The following is an 18420-nucleotide window of genomic DNA, read 5'->3' as shown; positions in this document are numbered from 1 at the left end:
AATAAACATTTAAAAGTCCATGATGAACAAAATGTTGACATTTTAGGAATCAGTAACAATGCTGTTATAGTGGAGCCTGCGGCAAAAGGAAAAATCGGGAATGTGGATTGTCTTTGAAAGTTTTCACTGTAAAAAATTATTAGGTAATGCAGCTCACTATTGCCCCTAGTGGTGATCAACTTGGGCACAACAGCATTTGGCAAATGTTTCCTTAGGGCTGGCTGTATGCTGGGACCCCTTGTGGGCACTGTGAATCTCAGGACCAGGAAAGACTCCATTTGTGCCCTGGTGGTGCTCACAGCATTAAGGAGACAGCACACAGGTTGACAGTCAGGCACTTGGATAGGTGAGGCAAGCTGCCTGGCTGCTCAGGAGGGGCAACTCAGAAGGCTAATAGGCCTCTGGAAGGTGGCACCAATTCTGTTCTTACTGACTGGAAGTTGATGGGGGTGGTGTCCTCTAGGAGGGGCAGGTAGAGGGCTTCACTGGTTTGGTATGTCATATCTTAAGCTGATGTGTCCTTGCTCACTGTACTATTAAGGACTTTCCTGGGGCCCAAATATTTCAATACCTTTTTATTTATTTATTTATTTATTACAGAGGCAGAGATAGACAGGGACAGACAGACAGGAATGGAGAGAGATGAGAAGCATCAATCATTAGTTTTTCATTGCGCGTTGTGACTTCTTAGTTGTTCATTGATTGCTCTCTCATATGTGCCTTGACTGCGGGCCTTCAGCAGACCGAGTAACCCCTTGCTGGAGCCAGCAACCTTGGGTCCAAGCTAGTGAGTTTTTTGCTCAAGCCAGATGAGCCCGCGCTCAAGCCGGCGACCTCGGGGTCTCGAACCTGGGTCCTTCCGCATCCCAGTCCGATGCTCTATCCACTGCGCCACCACCTGGTCAGGCTCAATACCTTTTTAAAGGAGTCCCATTTGAGAACACTATAGGGGTTTTTAGGCAGCGACAGGAATGCTCCAAGACCCACATTCTGAACATGTTAAGTGCCAGGCACCTGCCTGCCTGCAGCATTATGTCCTTTCACAACAACCCTGGGAGGAAGGCATTACTATCATATTCATTGTACAGAAGAGAACATGGACGCTGAGTTATATTGCCCAAACTCATTCTGATCTAGAAATATCAAGGTGCTCATGGAGCGGCAAAGAAAGGAAGGGTTAGGCAAGAGGAAAAGTGGGAGAACAGATGATCGTAGGGTGACTGGGCAGGTAGTTTAGGGCCTGGTGGGCCTAGGGAGCGCTTCTGGCTTCTGCTCTGCGGGAAGGATGTTCCCTGACTCACATGTCCATGGGCACCCTCTGGCTGCTGCCTACTGGGGTTTAGTGTGGGGCAGGTATCCTGACCAGAGGTGATGGAGACCTGGAGCAGTGTGGACCATATGGATAAAGGGCAGTAGTCAGATTGAAGATCTGTTCTGGAGGCAGAGTTACCCACATGGACGGTGAGACATGGTGAAGGAGACTTGGAAGAATAAGATAAGCCAAGGACAGAGAGGCGAGAGGCAGGAGAGAACTCTGAAGTGTTCCAAGCAATGGAACAGCATATGTCTGGAGTGAGCACAGACCGTTGACCAGATAGCTGGAGGGCAAAGCGTGGGTCTCACAGGCCAAGCCACTAACACTCACTCACCAGTTTCCCTCTCAACCCTGCAGCGAAGAGCTATGCCAACAGCCCTTGCCATGTCATCACAGTGCAGAGCGTCTGAAATCCTTTATTGGAAGATCACTGCGTTTACCACACAGATGACTTGACAGCTTACAAACAGCGGAAACAGAGCCCATAGTGACTACAACAGGCCCCTTGGCAGGGGACCCTACCTCACCCCTGTGGATCAGCCTAATTACCTTTGCCCCAACCTGGACCTCTGGGCCTTTGGCATAATGCTGATGGAGGAGCTGCAAGCAGTGAAGCCCCTTGACTCAAAGCAACACTTGGATGAGCTCTGGGGGGTGAGGGCATATGGGCAGGTCTCCCAGGCTCAGGGATGAAGGAAAGTGTAGGAAGCCAGGAGCTAGGGCAATGGCATCTATTTTCATTTTCTGAAAAGGGGTGCACAGAAGCCTGCAGGTAGGCAGGCAGTGGCTGGGGTGCATCACGCGCTGATGTCCTTCTCATCTGGCTTGATGGCTTCTGGCGAGAGGTCCCTGCGGCCCACCTCCTCCCCCTCCTTTGCCTCAGTGGACTTGGAGTTTGGGACCCAGAGGCCTGAGTCAATGCAGCGCTGCATGTGGTACTTTGCATCCTGTGGGGAGGACAGACAGGTGAGGCCAAGCTGCTGCCTCCAGGTAGCCCCTCTGTCCCCTGCACATCCTAAAACCTGCTTACTGCTTATTCCAGATCAAAGCTGTCCAAAAGACTGTCTGCAATGATGGAAAGGGTCCGTAATCTGCGCTGTCCAACATGGCTACCAAGTACATCAAATGAGGCCAGTGCAGGTGAGAGATGGAACTTTCAATTTTCCTTAACTTTTAATTCAAATTTAAATTGTGTAGGTCTAGAAATTTAAATTGTGTGAGGGTCAGCAAACATTTTCATAAAGGGTCAGATTAAATTATTTTGGCTTGCAGATCGTAACTACTCAATCCATCACTCCTCAACTCTATGGTTATAGAAGAAAATCAGTCACAGACAAAGTGAAAATAAATGAGCATGGCCTCTGAGTACCAAAGACAGGCAGTGAACCTGTGAGCCAGAGTCTGAAGACCCTTGGGTTAGGTGCTCATTCCCCAGAGGCTTCTAGAAACCCCAGAACATATCCTCTGACTGGACCCATTTTACAGATGAGGAAACTAATATGGCCAACTTACTGGTAATATGGCAACTGGCAGTTACAGGGTCAAAGCAAGCTCTATTAAGAATCATCTGCCAGCACTGCTACTGCACCACACAATAATTGAGGTGTACCAATATCTACCATGTGTCCAGCTCTCCCCATGCATCTGGCCAGTTAAAATCCAGACAGAAACTGTGGTTTGACAGAGTAACTGACACTAGGGAAGAACCCCATCCTTGGGCCACCCTGAGTTGCTGGAAAGATGAGGTCAGCAGGGTGTGCGTGCTGTGCTCATAAACGGCCACAATGACAATGACACTCAGTCTGGATGCCAGGCACATAGTAGGTGTTCAATAAATGTGGGCTTGGGGTACAAAACTCTGGAAGCTGCATGTGCTGGCCACACAGTGACTCAGTCTCCCTTATTCCTCCCAGAAGCCCAGGAGAGCCTTCTACTAGCAACATGGGGAGCAGCTGGGGGACATAATGCTGGCAAGTGGGTGGGCCTGGGGTACAGTTACTTACAGTGGGGTCCATCTTGTTAATGGTGTCTTGGAGCATCTGCACGTCCTTCACATCAAAACATTTCTGGAGTTCCTGTGGAGGCAAAGTGGCTAAAGTCAGGGCCTGGGTCCCTAGAACCCTGGGGGTCCTGATGGCTACCTGCCTGCCACCCGCCTGGAGCTGGAACTCCGCACCTCAGGGAGAGACTCGTAGACCTCAACAGGGTCCAGGCCACCAGGGCCAAGCCGCTTCTTGCGTTCCTCCTCCTCGTACTCCTTCATGGCCTTCTCTATGCGCAGCTTGGCACGGCCCCGCACACGGTCCTTGAAGGCCTCCAGCTCATCGTTGAAGCCCTCCATGTACTGGCGGTCAGCTGTCTGGGGGGGACAGGAGACAGGTGTTTGCCAAGTGGACGGAGGGACCCAGGACCTTCCTGCTGCCTGTCCTCAGAGACACGCCGGGGCTTCGGCCTCCTTTCTACTCCATCTAGTCTCCACCTGAGCTCAGACTTGACCACCTACACAGGCATACCTCAAGGTACTGCGGTTCACTTCCAGACCACCACAACCAATATCACAGTACAGCACAGCGCGTCACATGAACATCTAACTCCTTGGCGCATATAAAAGTTATGCTTACGACAGTAATCTAAGTGTGCAATAGCATTATGTCTAAAAAATGTACGTACCTTAATTCAGATACTTGACTGCTAAAAAAAATACTAACCATCATCTGAGCCTTCAGCAAGCCGTTATCTTTTGCTGGTCTTGCCCTAGTAACATCAAAGATCACTGATCACAGATCACCGTAACAAATACAGTAATAAAGAAAGAATGAAAAACTGAGTTACCAAAATGTGACACAGAGACATAAAAAATGGTGCCAATAGATTTGGCACAGGGTTGTCAAAAACCTTCACTACATAAAAACAGGTAATATCTGTGGAGTGCAATAAAGTGAAGCGCAATAAAATGAGGTGTGCCTGTATGCTAATGACCACCTGCCTACAGGCCCCTCTGAACTGCAGCCCGACCCCAGCTTCCTCAATGTCCTCTTGTGGGATTTTCAGAGGTGTCTCAAACTCACCACAGCCATACCTGAGCTCCAGACCATGCCCCACCACCCTCACTCTGCTTGGCCCTCAGTCTCCCCAGCTTAGCACGGGAGCTCTATTCTTCTAGGTGCTCAGGGTAAGAAACCTGGAGGTGTTCTTGACTGTCCCTCACTCTCTTTCAAAATCTGTCTGGAAGCTAACTGCTTCTCACCTCATCTATAACTAAGCCCTTGCCTAATGTATGTGGTTCTCATCACAGAGGCCTGGTCCCAGGAGACATGTGTTTCCCACCTAACATGTACGGTAGGCTGGTCCCCTGAAGACCACCCCCCACCTTGTCCCAGCTACTCAGGGTCCCTACCTTGATCTTAGTGAAGAACTGCCGGAAGCAGGCACGGGGATCCACCTTCAGGCTCTTGGCCAGCTCCAGGATAAACTGCATGACGATGGTTTGATGCGCCACCTGCTCCATGAGGGCACATTTCTGCCAAGCGAGAATCAGCATAGCATCACCAAGTGGCAGCCTAAGGGCAGACAGAGCCTTTCCCCAGCTCTGGGGCATGCTCCACTGACCTCCTCAATCTCTAGGTCAATGCACCAGATGACCAGGTAGTTGGCTGTCTCCTCACACACCAGGTGGGCGTTGTCTGACAGGTACTTCTGACTGTCATCCCAGCGGTGGAGCATGCCTATAACAAGGTGTTGAAAGGGTGACAGAAGGACCCACAGGCAAAGAGCCAGCCCCTGTCACATACACGCCCACAGGTCCGCACTGGTGATCCCCCACACTCAACTCACCGAAGTGTTTGATCTGTTTCTCATACTTCCCCACAAAGGTCTTGTGTTTCTGCTCCCTCACCTCCTCCGACTCCTCCTCTGCCTGCTCAGGCTTGGTATTGACCATGCTCTGTGGTGGGGCGAGAGAGAGAGTGGGCTGGGGTGAGGCCTTTGAAGTGCCTTGAACATGGCCGGGGAGGCTGTGGTTGCAGCGCCCATCCCATCCACAGTAGAGGCGGTGATGGCGCCATGAACTTCAGTGGCAGGAGCATGAGCGTGGCATGTGTGGCCTCGGACTAGGGCCTTCAGGTAGATCAGAGAGGGACTGGTGGGGTGCTTCATCCACTAGGCACCGCTATTCCCCCACAGCCACCAACCAACCCACTCTTTTTTTTTTTTTTTTTTAACTTTTGTAAGCCTTTATTCATTTTTAGGGAGGGGAGAGAGAGAAGGGGGGAGAAGCAGAAAGCATCAACTCCCACATGTGCCTTGACCGGGCAAGCTTAGGGTTTTGAACCGGTGACCTCAGCATTTCCAGGTGTGCCACCACAGGTCAGGCACAACCCACTCTTGACATATACAGTCTTCACCCCTCCACTTGCCTATGGCTGTGGAGCCCACCCAGGGTGCGCTGGCTCCTGCATACCTTGCTGAAGCCATCCTTGCTGAGCGTGTCCACGTTCCAAGGCATGCTCTTCTCCTTCCTGCGCATCTCCTCCAGCTTCTGTTCCCAGCTTCGTTCCTCCTTGCGCAGCTGCTGAGCCTCAGCCTGCAGCCGCTCCAGCTCTGCCTTGCTGCCTTCTTCCTCAGCCACCTCCAGCTCCTTCAGCTTCCGCTGGCACTCGGCCACCTTGCACTTGCACTCACGACAGCTCCTGTCTAGCTCCTCCTTCTCCTTCTGGAACTGCTCCATGCGCTCCACCCGGGCCTGTGGCAGAAGCAGCCCATCACTCTGGGGAACAGCCTGTCCCTTGATCCCAACCCCACCACAGCCAAGGGCTTCCAGGATACACCTGGGATGGGCACAAGGGATATCTGTACCAACCTGTGTCCTGGATGCCTAGCTTCCACCGTTGCCCAAGTACCTATGCACACCCGAGTCAGGTCATGTCCATCCTCTGCTCAGAACCCTCCATGGCTCCCACCCCCCTAGGAGCAAAAGCCAAAGTCCTCCCCAAGACCCACAAGGCTCTGCACAATCTGCTTTGTTACCTTCATGCCTACTCATCTCCTCCCTCCAACCACACTAGCTGCCTCTTGACCCCACTTCAAATCTCAGAGCCTTTGCACTATCTGTTCCCTCAGCCTGGAACAATCTCTCCCCACACCCACACCCACGCCTTACTCCCTCACATCCTGACCATCTTGGCCCAAATGTTGCCTTATAGGTGAACATGTCCCTGACCACCTTACTGAAGATCAGGACCTCCCTTACTCTTGTCCTGCTTTATCTTCCTCCTCAGCACATGTCACCTGTGTCCTTCTCCAAGCATACTGGCTCCACGGAGGTGGGGATAGATCTGTTTACTGTGTCACACATCCTGGAACACAGCAGGGGCTCAGGAGATACTTGCTGAATGAATAAAGAGACCCCTTACCATGGTCTTAGACTCCTTGTCTTCTTCAGAGCCCCTCTTGGAAACACTAGGACACCATCTTCGTCCGCCAACCCTCTCAATATACCTCTCTGCCTGGTGTCCCAATGTCATCTTCAACTCCATATCTAAAACTGAACCCACCATTTTACCTACCACTATCTGTTCTCCTGCTGTGTCCGCCCTCAATGAAGCCACTCCCACCCCACCTCCTGCCCCCAGCTGAGGCCTGCTCACTGGCCCTGCCCTCCTGCTCTGGCACCAAGTCCTGATGGTTTTCACTGTCAGTTGATTCTCCAATTCACTCCACTGTGAGTCATGAGCCTAACTCACTACCAAGGCCCCTCAGCTCTGCCTCCAGGACACCATGTCCTCCTAAGCTCCAGCTTGCTGCCCAGCAGTCTCCTGCCGCCCCCCCCCCCCTCTCTGGATGCTGCACTCCAAATGTCCGCTTCCACTGTACTATAATCTTAGTGCTGTCACTCATCTCACCACCCTCCTCTCCACCTCTCACATCCAGGTCCCTATCAGATCGCAAGGCTCTGTCTGCCCTCCAGCCTTGCTGGGCTCCACCACCATCTTCCTGGGCTCTTGGTAATGCCCACTCAATCTAGTCACTCACTAAGTCCTAAGAGATCTTTGTCACTGCCTTAAACTGCTGACCCCAAATCCAGGCTCAGAAGCTGACAGGGGCCTGGGAAGCATACGCATCAGACTGCAGCTTTCCCCACTACCCCATCCTGGAACATCTGGGTTCAGATGAGACCCCTGAACCCTGGCCCAAGCTGCCCAGCTGGCACCAAGGCCCTGTGCAGGGCTGGGTTCTGCCCTCCTCTCCCAACTCTGGGTCCCAGGTAGATGCTGGCCTATGGTTCCCCTAATGCACCAGCTCTCTCCTGCCTCTTGACCTCACACATACTGTTCCTTCCACCTGGAACTCTTCTCTTATCCCATTGCTTTGCCCAAGTCTCACCTTCAACGGAGCCTTTCCCAATTACTCCCTCCCCAAGCATCATGGAGTCCCAAAGGTCCCTCTGTGATCACATAATGGTCACCATATTTTGCCTCGGTGTCCCCAGGGCTGATCCCCTAACCTCTCACAAACTGTTTCCTCATATGTCAAATGCAGACAACACTGACCTCATGGGAATGCACTAGGGCAGTGGTCGGCAAACTCATTAGTCAACAGAGCCAAATATCGCCTGACCAGGTGGTGGCGCAGCGGATAGAGCGTCGGACTAGGATGCGGAAGGACCCGGGGTTTGAGACCCTGAGGTCGCCAGCTTGAGCGCGGGCTCATCTGGCTTGAGCAAAGAGCTCACCAGCTTGGACCCAAGGTCTCTGGCTCCAGCAGGGGGTTACTCGGTCTGCTGAAGGCCGCAGTCTAGGCACATGTGAGAAAGCAATCAATGAACAACTAAGAAGTCGCAATGCGCAACGAGAAACTGATGATTGATGCTTCTCATCTCTCTCCGTTCCTGTCTGTCTGTCCCTGTCTATCTCTGCCTCTGTAAAAAAAAACAAAAAACAAAAAAACAAAAAAAAAACAGAGCCAAATATCAACAGTACAACGATTGAAATTTTTTTTGAGAGCCAAACATTTTAAACTTAAACTATATAGGTAGGTACATTCCTTATCGAGGTAGCGCCCGCACATGGTATTTTGTAGAAGAGCCACACTCAAGGGGCAAAAGAGCTTGCATGTGGCTCACGAGCCGCAGTTTGCCAACCAGGGCAGTAGGGGAAGCAAATAAGATTATAAGTGAATGCAGATGGTCCAGGGCCATGGACATCCAGTAAACACCATTTCCAAGCTGGCTAATGTCACTACTATCTGTCCAAGGGGACAATCACTCTCTCTGGGGAACATTCTGGAGCTCAAACAAGAAAATGTACTTCAATTGCTTAGTTTGATTTCTGGCCCAGAGTAAGGGCTCATTAACTGAGAATGGTTGCTACTGCATTATCACAGCTCTGCTACTAACTGGTGACAAGTCCTTGGCCAAGTCCCTTAGACCTCTCCCTGCCTTGGTTTTCCCCTCTGTGAAATACGGCCTCACACAGTTGCTGTGAGGACTAAATAACTCCACGGCAACTGCTTGCAACACAGCTCCGAAGTGACTGAGTGGTATCATCACTGTCGTGATTATTGCCACCAGAATAATCTGCTAACTTGCTTTTGTGCCTATTCGAGGTTCTATCTCCAAGTTCAAGCACAGAGCCAGGCATACAGTGGGTGAAAATGGAAAGACCTGAGCCCTTTTCTGGTGCCCTATAGGACTAAAATAGCCAGTCCCAAAACTCACTTTTCCCCACATGGATAAGGGTCAAGAAGGCCTTCACTTCATGAAGGGATAAGAAAAAATAGCCCTGGCTCTGCAATTTCCCTTTCTCCACAAGGGCCCGTGTTATCCTGGAAACCTTCTTGCTGACTTGTGAGGGGTTCTCAAGTAGGTATCATGACTGGCCTCAGGTGGCAGCAGAAACCTACCACCTTGCTGGTCTCTGCTGGGCAACCAAGTTCCTCCCAATGTCCTCTGAGCGGTGGAAGCTACGGCTTCCCAGAGCTGGTGGGGACTGCTGCCTGCCCGACCTGGGATTTACATCTCGACAAGGACCTCCAGCAGGCTGGGCAGGGCAGAAGCCATGGCAGTGGGCAGAGCTGCCCTCCTGCCTTACAGGTATGGAAACCAAAGCTCATGGAATCTTAATTTGGCACAACTCACTGGAAGGAGCCACAGGAAAACAGTGGTAGTTGTCTGAGCAAAGGAGCCAAAGAACTGGGACTGGGCCTGACCAGGCGGTGGCGCAGTGGATAGAGCGTCGGACTGGGATGAGGAAGGACCCAGGTTCGAGACCCCAGAGTTGCCAGCTTGAGCACGGGATCATCTGGCTTAAGCAAAAAGCTCACTAGCATGGACCCAAGGTCATTGGCTCGAGCAGGGGGTTACTCAGTCTGCTGAAGGCCCACGGTCATGGCACATATGAGAAAGCAATCAATGAACAACTACCGCAATGAAAAACTGATGATTGATGCTTCTCATCTCTCTCCGTTCCTGCCTGTCTGTCCCTATCTATCCCTCTATCTGACTCTCTCTCTGTCCCTGTAAAAAAAAAAAAAAAGTTAAAAAAAAGAACTGGGACTGGGAGAACTTACTTGTCCCCTTCTGAAATCTTTGGAACTTTTTTAAAAAAGATTTTTTTTTTTTTTTATGTTTTAGAGATAGAAAGAAAAAGGAGGGAGAAGCTGGAAGCATCAACCCATAGTAGTTGCTTCCTGTATGTGCCTTGACCAGGCAAGCCCAGGGTTTTGGACTGGTGACCTCAGTATTCCAGATCAACACTTTATCCACTGTGCCACCACAGTCAGGAGAAACTTTTAAAAAATTAAAAAAGCAAGTACGTGTTTCAGGAGCCAGGATGTGAACCCAGCTGGGGAGGCTTGTACTGAGAAGCTTACCAGGCTACCATTTTAATAATCCCACTTCCCGGCCCTGGCCGGTTGGCTCAGCGGTAGAGCGTCGGCCTGGCGTGCCGGGGACCCGGGTTCAATTCCCGGCCAGGGCACATAGGAGAAGCGCCCATTTGCTTCTCCACCCCCTACCCCCTCCTTCCTCTCTGTCTCTCTCTTCCCCTCCCGCAGCCAAGGCTCCATTGGAGCAAAGATGGCCCGGGTGCTGGGGATGGCTCCTTGGCCTCTGCCCCAGGCGCTAGAGTGGCTCTGGTCGCGATAGAGCGACGCCCCGGAGGGGCAAAGCATCGCCCCCTGGTGGGCAGAGCGTCGCCCCTGGTGGGCGTGCCGGGTGGATCCCGGTCAGGCACATGCGGGAGTCTGCCTGACTGTCTCTCCCCGTTTACGGCTTCAGAAAAATAAAAATAAAAATAATCCCACTTCCCCTCCCAGGCTTGAGCCAAATTCTCTTCAGATCTAATCTTATTTCATTGGGATGGGATTAGAACCCAAGCTTGCCTGGTGCTGGAGACATTGAAGCCCCCTTCTCTACTTTCCACTACAGCCTTGGGGTTATCAATGAAAAAGTTGTGCCAGGAGGAAGAGGAAAAGGGGGAAGAGGGCACAGAGTGTGGCAGGAGGAGGATGCTACAGGAGAGGGAACCTTCCACCCAGCAGGGCCAAACTGGTCTCCATAAAACAGTAGAGATTAACCTTTTTTTTCTTTTTTTTTTCTTTTTTTTTTTTTTTACAGAGACAGAGAGACAGTCAGAGAAAGGGATAAATACGGACAGACAGACAGGAACTGAGAGAGATGAGAAGCATCAATCATCAGTTTTTGTTGTGACACCTTAGTTGTTCACTGATTGCTTTCTCATATGTGCCTTGACAGTGGGCCTTCAGCAGACCGAAGTAACCCCTTGCTTGAGCCAGCGACCTTGGACCAAGCTGGTGAGCTTTGCTCAAACCAGATGATCCTGCGCTCAAGCTGGCAATTCTTGGGGTCTTGAACCTGGGTCCTCCGCATCCCAGTCCGATGCTCTATCCACTGCGCCACCACCTGGTCAGGTGAGATTAACCTATGTGACAAAAACATGTGTTCCCAATAATAATCTTTAGAGCTTTGTGGAAGTCTTATATATTTCATAATAAATGTTACACACAACAAAAAATAGAAGTGTCAGAACTTTCTTCTTACATTCTAGCAGCTTGCCCAATAGATACACTACCCAGGAGACTACTGCTTTAAGGAATGGGTTGAAAATGGGAGTGGGGACCTACTAGTAGGGTAGGGTGAGGCATTCCTTACTGGAAGGTTCTGACAACTACACACTCTCAGTTTGAAAGTATAGCAGGCACAGGTATGTGGATGCAGCAGCTCTGATTTGGGGCAAAAGGAGGTTATGAGAGCCATTCTATTGGTATGCAAGCATTGCTGGACAGGGAGAGAGGCAGGGAAACACTCAAACTTGGGATTCTGAGGTCTGGATTTGGAAACATATAGATAAAATAATAGACAGTGAATCTGGAATCAGGTTAGAAGAAGGTTCTCGGTGAGAGTAGGGACAATTTGGTGTCTGAGAGCAGCAGACCAGGCTGGGGTTAAAGGAAAGCAGGGTGGGTTTGGATGAAGTGTTCCAATGCTGGTAGAGGTTCTCACAGGAAGTTGGTCTTGGGGTATGGGCGGTGCCTGGGTCTACATACCAAGTAGTAGCCGGGGCTCTGGCTGGGCAGGAAGCCACCAAAGTAGGGTTTCCTGGTGTCTTGGGAAAGCGGGTCTACAGTAGGTGAGACTAAAGGAGAGTGGCTAAAATTGGATGCTTCAATCTGGGTAGATAGTGCTGGTAACTTGCTCTGGAGGGGAACCGGGTTCCAAAATTCCAGTCCTAGATGGTACTGAGGGCCCTAGTGGGGCACCGGTCTTCATGATAGGCAAGGGGTCCTGGATGTGGGTTGGAGTCCCAGGCCAGGAACAGAAACCCTAGCGGAAGCCAGAGTGGGATCTCTGGATCTAAGTGGGAATGATTCTCAAATCCAGGGAAGCATATCACAGAATAGATTCAAAGTATTTAGGGTTCTAGAAACTGGAGAAGGGTAAATGAAATACCCAAGATCAGAAGTGGGTACCCGAACAGAATCAGGGTCCAGACTCTGAGGCAGAGTTCTGGGTGTAAGTTGAAGGTCCCAGACGGGACTAGGGGGCAACCGCAAAGCTTGTTTTGGGAGCCTAGACTATGAGGAAGGTGCTCTAGGGGTCCCGGTAGTTCTGAGGTCAGGGAGTTGAGCCCGAGAGAGAGTAAAAGTCCAGACTGAGGTGGGAATCCAATGGCGGGTCCCTGGAGGTATAAGGGGTCAGAACTCTGGGAGCGGAGTCCCGGGCGTGGGGGGCGGGGGCTGGGCACGCGCGCTCTACCTGGTGCCGCCAGCGGAAAAGACTGGCTGTGTCGATGTTGGGGTGCGTCTCGTCTTCATCGTCAGACACCTCGATGTGGTCCCACACGCTGTAATCCACCATCTTGCTCTATGGCACGGCCCGCTCCCACAGCGAAGGCGGCAGCGGCGGTGGCGACAGCGCTGGAATCCCGGCCCGCGGGGCCCCGCCCCTTCCGCTTCCGCTCAGGCGCGCACGCCCTGCCCGCGAGTGACGCCATATCCCTAGTACCGTAACTTCCGTGGAGGTGCTAGTCGCCGAACTTGTCTGAAATGGCCTCGAGCGCGAGTTCGTATCTCAAGGAACCCCGGCCGAAACCCCACCTCATCCCGCCCAGGGCCCCGAATAGGCACCTCCTGGGGGTATATGTGCGGGTGTCCCAACCTTGTGTCCCCCCCTCATCTCCCGCTGCCTCTCAGTGGGAGTTTGCTGCAGCCGCAGGTGGGGGAGGGGAAGTTGGCGAGACTGAGGGAGAGGATTGTCCTCTTAGCCACGCCGCAGTGACATCAGCCAGAACACACTGCAGGGGCGAGGCCTCGGCGAGAAAACCCGCCCCTGCCTTCTGTGAATAGATATGGGATGTGATCTGAGGGGACCTTTCCAAAACGAGGGATGCAGGACCCTGCCCTGGGAGGATCTAAGTGGAGGAGAGATACGACCTTGTTCTTGGGGGTCATTGGGGGTGGTCGTGATATGACCCTGCTTTGGGAGCTGGTATCTCCCCCCCTTGGACCTCAGCGTTCTTGTACCGCTATCTACTGCCATTTCTGAGCGGTGATTCGTATACACACCCCCTCTTGAATCAACCGGACTCCCCTCCTCGCCTACGTGTCTCGCGAGCGGGTCCGCGGCGGTGTGTCCCTGTGCGGCCGCTGGATGAGGCTAATGTCTAGCCAGCGGCCAGTGCTGGCCCACGCAAACTGGTGATGGGAAGGGATCGTGGAGATGCGAATGGGGGGCTTTCCTCGTCGTGGGACTTGAGGACTACTCATTGCCTCTCCCCTTTCGTTTAGGGGCCCTCTTCCTCTGCTGGGCTCTAAGGACTCCGTTACATTGAGTTTGGGACACTTTCGTACATCCCAACCCACGCTTTTAAACAGGGACAAAAAATCGTGTTGCAGCCTAGGGCCAAGATTATCTCAGATTAGGGAGAGCTCCATGGGGGGTGGGGGGAACGTCCAGCCCCGCGGGTGAGGGGAGTCTCTTCCCACACTACCCCAGAACGGGAGTTTGGAGGGAGAAAGCGGGAGGGAAAGGAGTCAAGGTCTCCAAATCCAGGGGATTCCCCTGCCAAAGGAGGGGGTGGGACCATCCACAAAAGCGCCTGCCCCTCCGCCTGGAGCTCCATTCAAACCTGTGAGTGGGCGAGCGTGAACGCGGGCGTCCCTCCCCACCCCGCCCGCTCATGCCGGGGCAGTCCAGCATCTCAGCGTCTGTCACTGCCCGGGCACGCGTGCGCACGGACCCACACCTGAGCGGGTCTTGTAATAGCGCGCACACACACAGAAGTACACACACACAAGCAAACACAAGGTCTGGACATCCCCGTTCCCTCCCGCCGCCCCACCCCCACGGCTGGAGAGGGCGGGGCATCCCCTCCCCAATCCCCCCTGCAAGGTAAGCTTCCGGCTGAGAGCTGCTGTGGGGAAGGGTACCAGGTGCCCCGGAGGGAGGAGGCCAGGATGGCGGTGGCTTCCCCCGCTTCCCAAGAAAGCCGGGGCCCCCAGTATGCCCATTGCGGGCTTCAGGCCTGGGTCCAGGCTGGCGGTGTGTGGGAAGGTCCCTGTACGCTGGGGATTCCCGGGGAGGTGCGGTGTTCTCTCCCTGGCTTCGGAGGCTGGAGATGCCCGACCGTTAAACAGGGTCCCAGGAGCCTTTGCCCCTAGAATTGGGGACCGGGCACCGAAAGCTCCCGCATTAGCGCCAAGTTTTTTATAATCTGCCAACAGAGCATCTCCAGTCCTGGAGACAGAAGATGGAGAACCCTGAGTTGTTTTGTACTGTCCTTTGGTCGTCCCCCCCCTCCGCCCCCGCCATCACCCCTGCCCCGGCTTACCCATCAGCGCATCCCCTGCTGCGTCTCTTATACCTGTGAGGTGGGGGATGGGGGGCTGGTAATGCTCCTCTGAGCTATCCTAAGTTTCCTTTGCAGCATCCCACAGCCACACACTCTTAGCTGCAGTGGGACGACTTTGCCTTCCTGAGCCTCAATTTTCCCACCTGCAAAGTGGGTAATGACGCATCAAGGTCATGCATGTAAGCCTGTCCTTGCTTCATCATTTATATTGTAACTCATTTCACACCTATTGACCAAGTGCCTACTATGTGCCAGGGCACTGTAGCCAGGCTGTGGGGCTGCAGCAGTGGAGACCAGCTGGGTCCCTGCTCTACCGGCACTCAAAACTGGTAAGGGAGCAAGATCAGTGTGTAGACAGAAATACAGTGATTTCAGACTGTGAAGACTAAAATTCCATTGGCGCAGAGAGTGGCTGGGGTAGTAGGATGGTGGTGCTGGATTACATGAGATTTCTGGTATGTATCTACTTTCCTTGTTTACTTCAGCTCTATGAAGGCAGGGCCTGGTCCAAATCAGTGCTCAATAAATGTTGAATGAATTAAAGAGGGAATTAGATTAAGGCTATCTCCATAGCACTTTAGATCAGGAAGGAGGCTTATCATGAACCAATCTATCCATCCTCCCATTTTACAAAGGAGATGAGTGAGTCCCTATGACCCAGAAAAGGGAAAGAAGTTGCCAAAAGTACTACAGGGAGTTGATGAAGTGTCATCATTCCCATAAAAATGAGGATGGTTGAAGGATTGACTATCAACATCTGGGAAAGGAAGAGAGTAGAAACCAGACTAGGGCACAGAAGGTACCCATGATACCCAGCCAGCATTCACAATTTTTCAGTGTGTGCTACATGCCAGGTCCTGGGGACACAGCAGTGAACAGAACAATACTCCCTGCCCCTATGGAACTCACATTTAGTGGGGGAAAGAGAAATAAATAAATGCATAACAACAATTGTAATTAGGACAGCTTTGACAAAGAAAAATGCAAAGGTCCTCTTTAGGTTGGACATCCAGAAAGGCCTCCTGGAGTTGAAGTACTCTACATACACACATACCCATCCAGACAAATGTAATCGTACCCTATATTGAGAACCTAAATAATGTGCCTGAGACCACATAGCTAGTGAATGGCTAGGCAAAGATTTGATCTCAAATTTGGCATTTTAAAAAAAGATTTTATTTATTGATTTTACAGAGGGAGGAGAAAGAGGGATAGGAAGAAAGATGTTTCAACTCATAGTTGCTTCATTTTAGTTGTTCATTGATTGCTTGCTGTATGTGCCTTGACGGGGCAAGCCCAGGGTTTTGAACTAGCAACCTCAGAGTTTCAGTTTGATGCTCCTATCCACTGTGCCACCACAGGACAGGCCCAAACTTGGCATTTCTAACCATTTTGAAAAGCTGCTTCTTCTTGTATCCACATCCACATACCACCCTCAACCCACCCCCACACACTCATCACAGTCACATAGACATACATCCAACCTCATACTCACATAGAGAGATGTATCACCCTGTCATATACACTCCTGCAGATATGGTCTGGTCTCAGCTATACAAACTCAGACTCATATAAAGTTCCACCTATCCAGTTGCACATGCTTTGCTGTATACAAAGTTATGCACACATGTACACACAAACATACTCATAGCCTCTAAGTTTTTCCTAGCCCTGCTTTAGTACCAAGCAGGGAGCTTGGCAGGCTGGGATGCTCAGGGCCAAGGTTTGGACAAGGCCTTTGTCCTCGCTTCCTTCACTCTTGTTGGCCACCCATCCCCTATCCTTCTGAAGGAGGTGGGGAGAGGAGATTTTGGGCAGAATGAAGTCAGCTGTCCTCTGTCAGGCCAGGCCAGGGGCTCCCAGGCTGGACTGCAGCTGATCGGTACTGACAAATCAGGTGGGGAAAAAGGCCTCTGTCTGAGCCTGGTGCCAAGTGCCCAGAGCGGCCTATTCTGCCATCTGGACCTGTCTTCCCCATAAATCCTACTGCCCGGAGGGGGGGGGAAGCTGGCTTAGAGGCTGATGCCCTGCTTCCTGTGTCCAGCTTTCTGATAAGACTGATGTCTGCAAATGTGCACAGGTGTCAGGACAATGGTAACCTGTGTGTTTCTACCTCTCTTCCACAGCCAGTGAGCTCCTCTGGCTGTCTACTCCTCCATTCCATCCTTCATTCCACAAGTCCTTGAGCACCTACCATGGGCTGTTCCAGGCACTGGAGATATAGCCAGGACTGGCTACAAAATTTGCAGGGTTGAGGGCAAGATAAAAATGCAGCACCCCTGTTCAGAATTATGAAGAATTTCAAGGCAGTGATAGCAGCACATTAACCCTTCTAAGCATGGGGCCCTGTGGGACTACACAGTTTACATGTCCATGAATTAGTCCTTGATACAGCTAAAACAAGACAGAAAAATCTTCTGCTCTCGTGAAACTAAGGGATTGTGGAGAGCAGAAACATAAAGACATGTCACAATGAGAGCTAAGAAGAAAAAGCAGAGTGAGGGGCAAAGAGAGATGGGGTTGGGGAAGGCATCTATGTCAGGAAAAGGATCTGGTAGGAGTTGGCTTTGAGCAAAGACCTAAAGGAGGTGAGGGAATCAACCTGATTTATTCATTCATTCAAGAGGTATTTGTTGAGCACATACTATATACTAGATTGGTCCTAGCAGGGGACAAAACAAACCAACATCCTGACCCCATGTCCTAATCAAAGGACAGGTGAAAGCTAATACAAATAGGAGGTAAAGTCTATGTCTTGTTAGAATGTTACAAGTGTAAAAAATAAGAGTCAAGGCATCTCAGGGCGGTGGAGGGGCACATGATATCTGAGGCTGATTTTCTGGATGGAAGGAACAGCAAGTGCAGAAGCCCTGAGGTCTGAACATGTTCAGAGCAGAGTGTTTGCGGAACAGCAAGGAGGCTGGTGGGGCAAGGGGGAGGATGGGAGGAAGTGAGGCCTCTGTGAATGTACTGCTTTCTCCCATGTCTGTTTCTATATTCACGTGAATCAAAAATAATGCCGATTCTTATTATTACTATATAAAACAGTGGCTAATCTTTTGTGAGAACCTACTACAGGGGATCCTCAGGTTACAACAGTCTTGACATACATTTCCAGTTTACGATTCTCACTCCCATAAAAACTTTTAAAAATTGAGACATGAGTGTTTCAGCTTACGCCATTACTGTCCAATTTATGGACTACGTGGGTGAACTAGTTTGGCTGTGCACAACGGAAGAATATACAGTAACACTGCCTTTGAGAGCAGGAGTTGGAGTCCCCCAATACACTTACCTGTGCCATTTTGGACCGTTAAAAGCGCAAATGTAAAAAAAAAAAAAAGCGCAAATGTTCCATTTGTGTTAGGCTAAGGTGTGTTTCGACTTACACCAAAATTTGGGTTACGTCACTGTCATAGGAATGGAACTATGTCATAACCCAAAGACCCCTTCTTTACCAGGCACGTGTTCAGAACCTTACATGCACTTCTTCACTTCATCTTCACAACAACCCTCTCAAGTAAGTGTAAATATTATTCCCATTTTACAGACAAGGAAACAGACTCAGAAAGGCTGGGTGACTTGTTCAAAAATATATAACTAATAAGTAACAGAGCCAGGATTTGAATGGAGGTTTGTCAGTAGAATTCTGGAACCTGAGCATGGTCCTTGCTTGCCTGTCTGACCATATGTATCTGTCTGCATACATGCCTTTCTTATTCATTCAGTGTTCATTGA

At 51.2% G+C, this 18420-nt stretch overlaps 1 protein-coding gene across 1 annotated transcript; it reads right to left on the bottom strand.

Annotated features, from left to right (window-relative positions):
• Positions 1 to 1713: 1713 nt before the first annotated feature.
• Positions 1714 to 12785, bottom strand: CDC37 (cell division cycle 37, HSP90 cochaperone). The gene is made up of 8 exons (XM_066346509.1): positions 12588 to 12785; positions 5775 to 6056; positions 5150 to 5258; positions 4925 to 5040; positions 4713 to 4835; positions 3492 to 3674; positions 3319 to 3390; positions 1714 to 2262 (listed from the first exon to the last, which is right to left on the bottom strand). Exons 1-8 carry the CDS (start codon positions 12687 to 12689, stop codon positions 2113 to 2115), a joined length of 1137 nt encoding a protein of 378 aa, XP_066202606.1. The 5' UTR covers positions 12690 to 12785; the 3' UTR covers positions 1714 to 2112.
• Positions 12786 to 18420: the final 5635 nt, after the last annotated feature.

Source organism: Saccopteryx leptura, chromosome 1 (assembly GCF_036850995.1).
Source record: "Saccopteryx leptura isolate mSacLep1 chromosome 1, mSacLep1_pri_phased_curated, whole genome shotgun sequence".
Classification (NCBI taxonomy): Eukaryota; Metazoa; Chordata; class Mammalia; order Chiroptera; family Emballonuridae; genus Saccopteryx; species Saccopteryx leptura.
The sequence above is the reverse complement of the archived record's forward strand: the minus strand, read 5'-3'. Positions and strand labels throughout refer to the sequence as shown.

What these genes read in the sequence shown, in the direction of transcription:
- CDC37 (XM_066346509.1), bottom strand. Translation starts at nt 12,689, where the DNA reads ATGGTGGATTACAGCGTGTGGGACCACATCGAGGTGTCTGACGATGAA. An exon ending in TCTACGAGTCTCTCCCTGAG is followed by an intron (nt 3,391 to 3,491) that starts GTGCGGAGTTCC and finishes TTGCCTCCACAG; the next exon opens with GAACTCCAGAAATGTTTTGA. An exon ending in TTAACAAGATGGACCCCACT is followed by an intron (nt 2,263 to 3,318) that starts GTAAGTAACTGT and finishes TCCTCCCCACAG; the next exon opens with GATGCAAAGTACCACATGCA.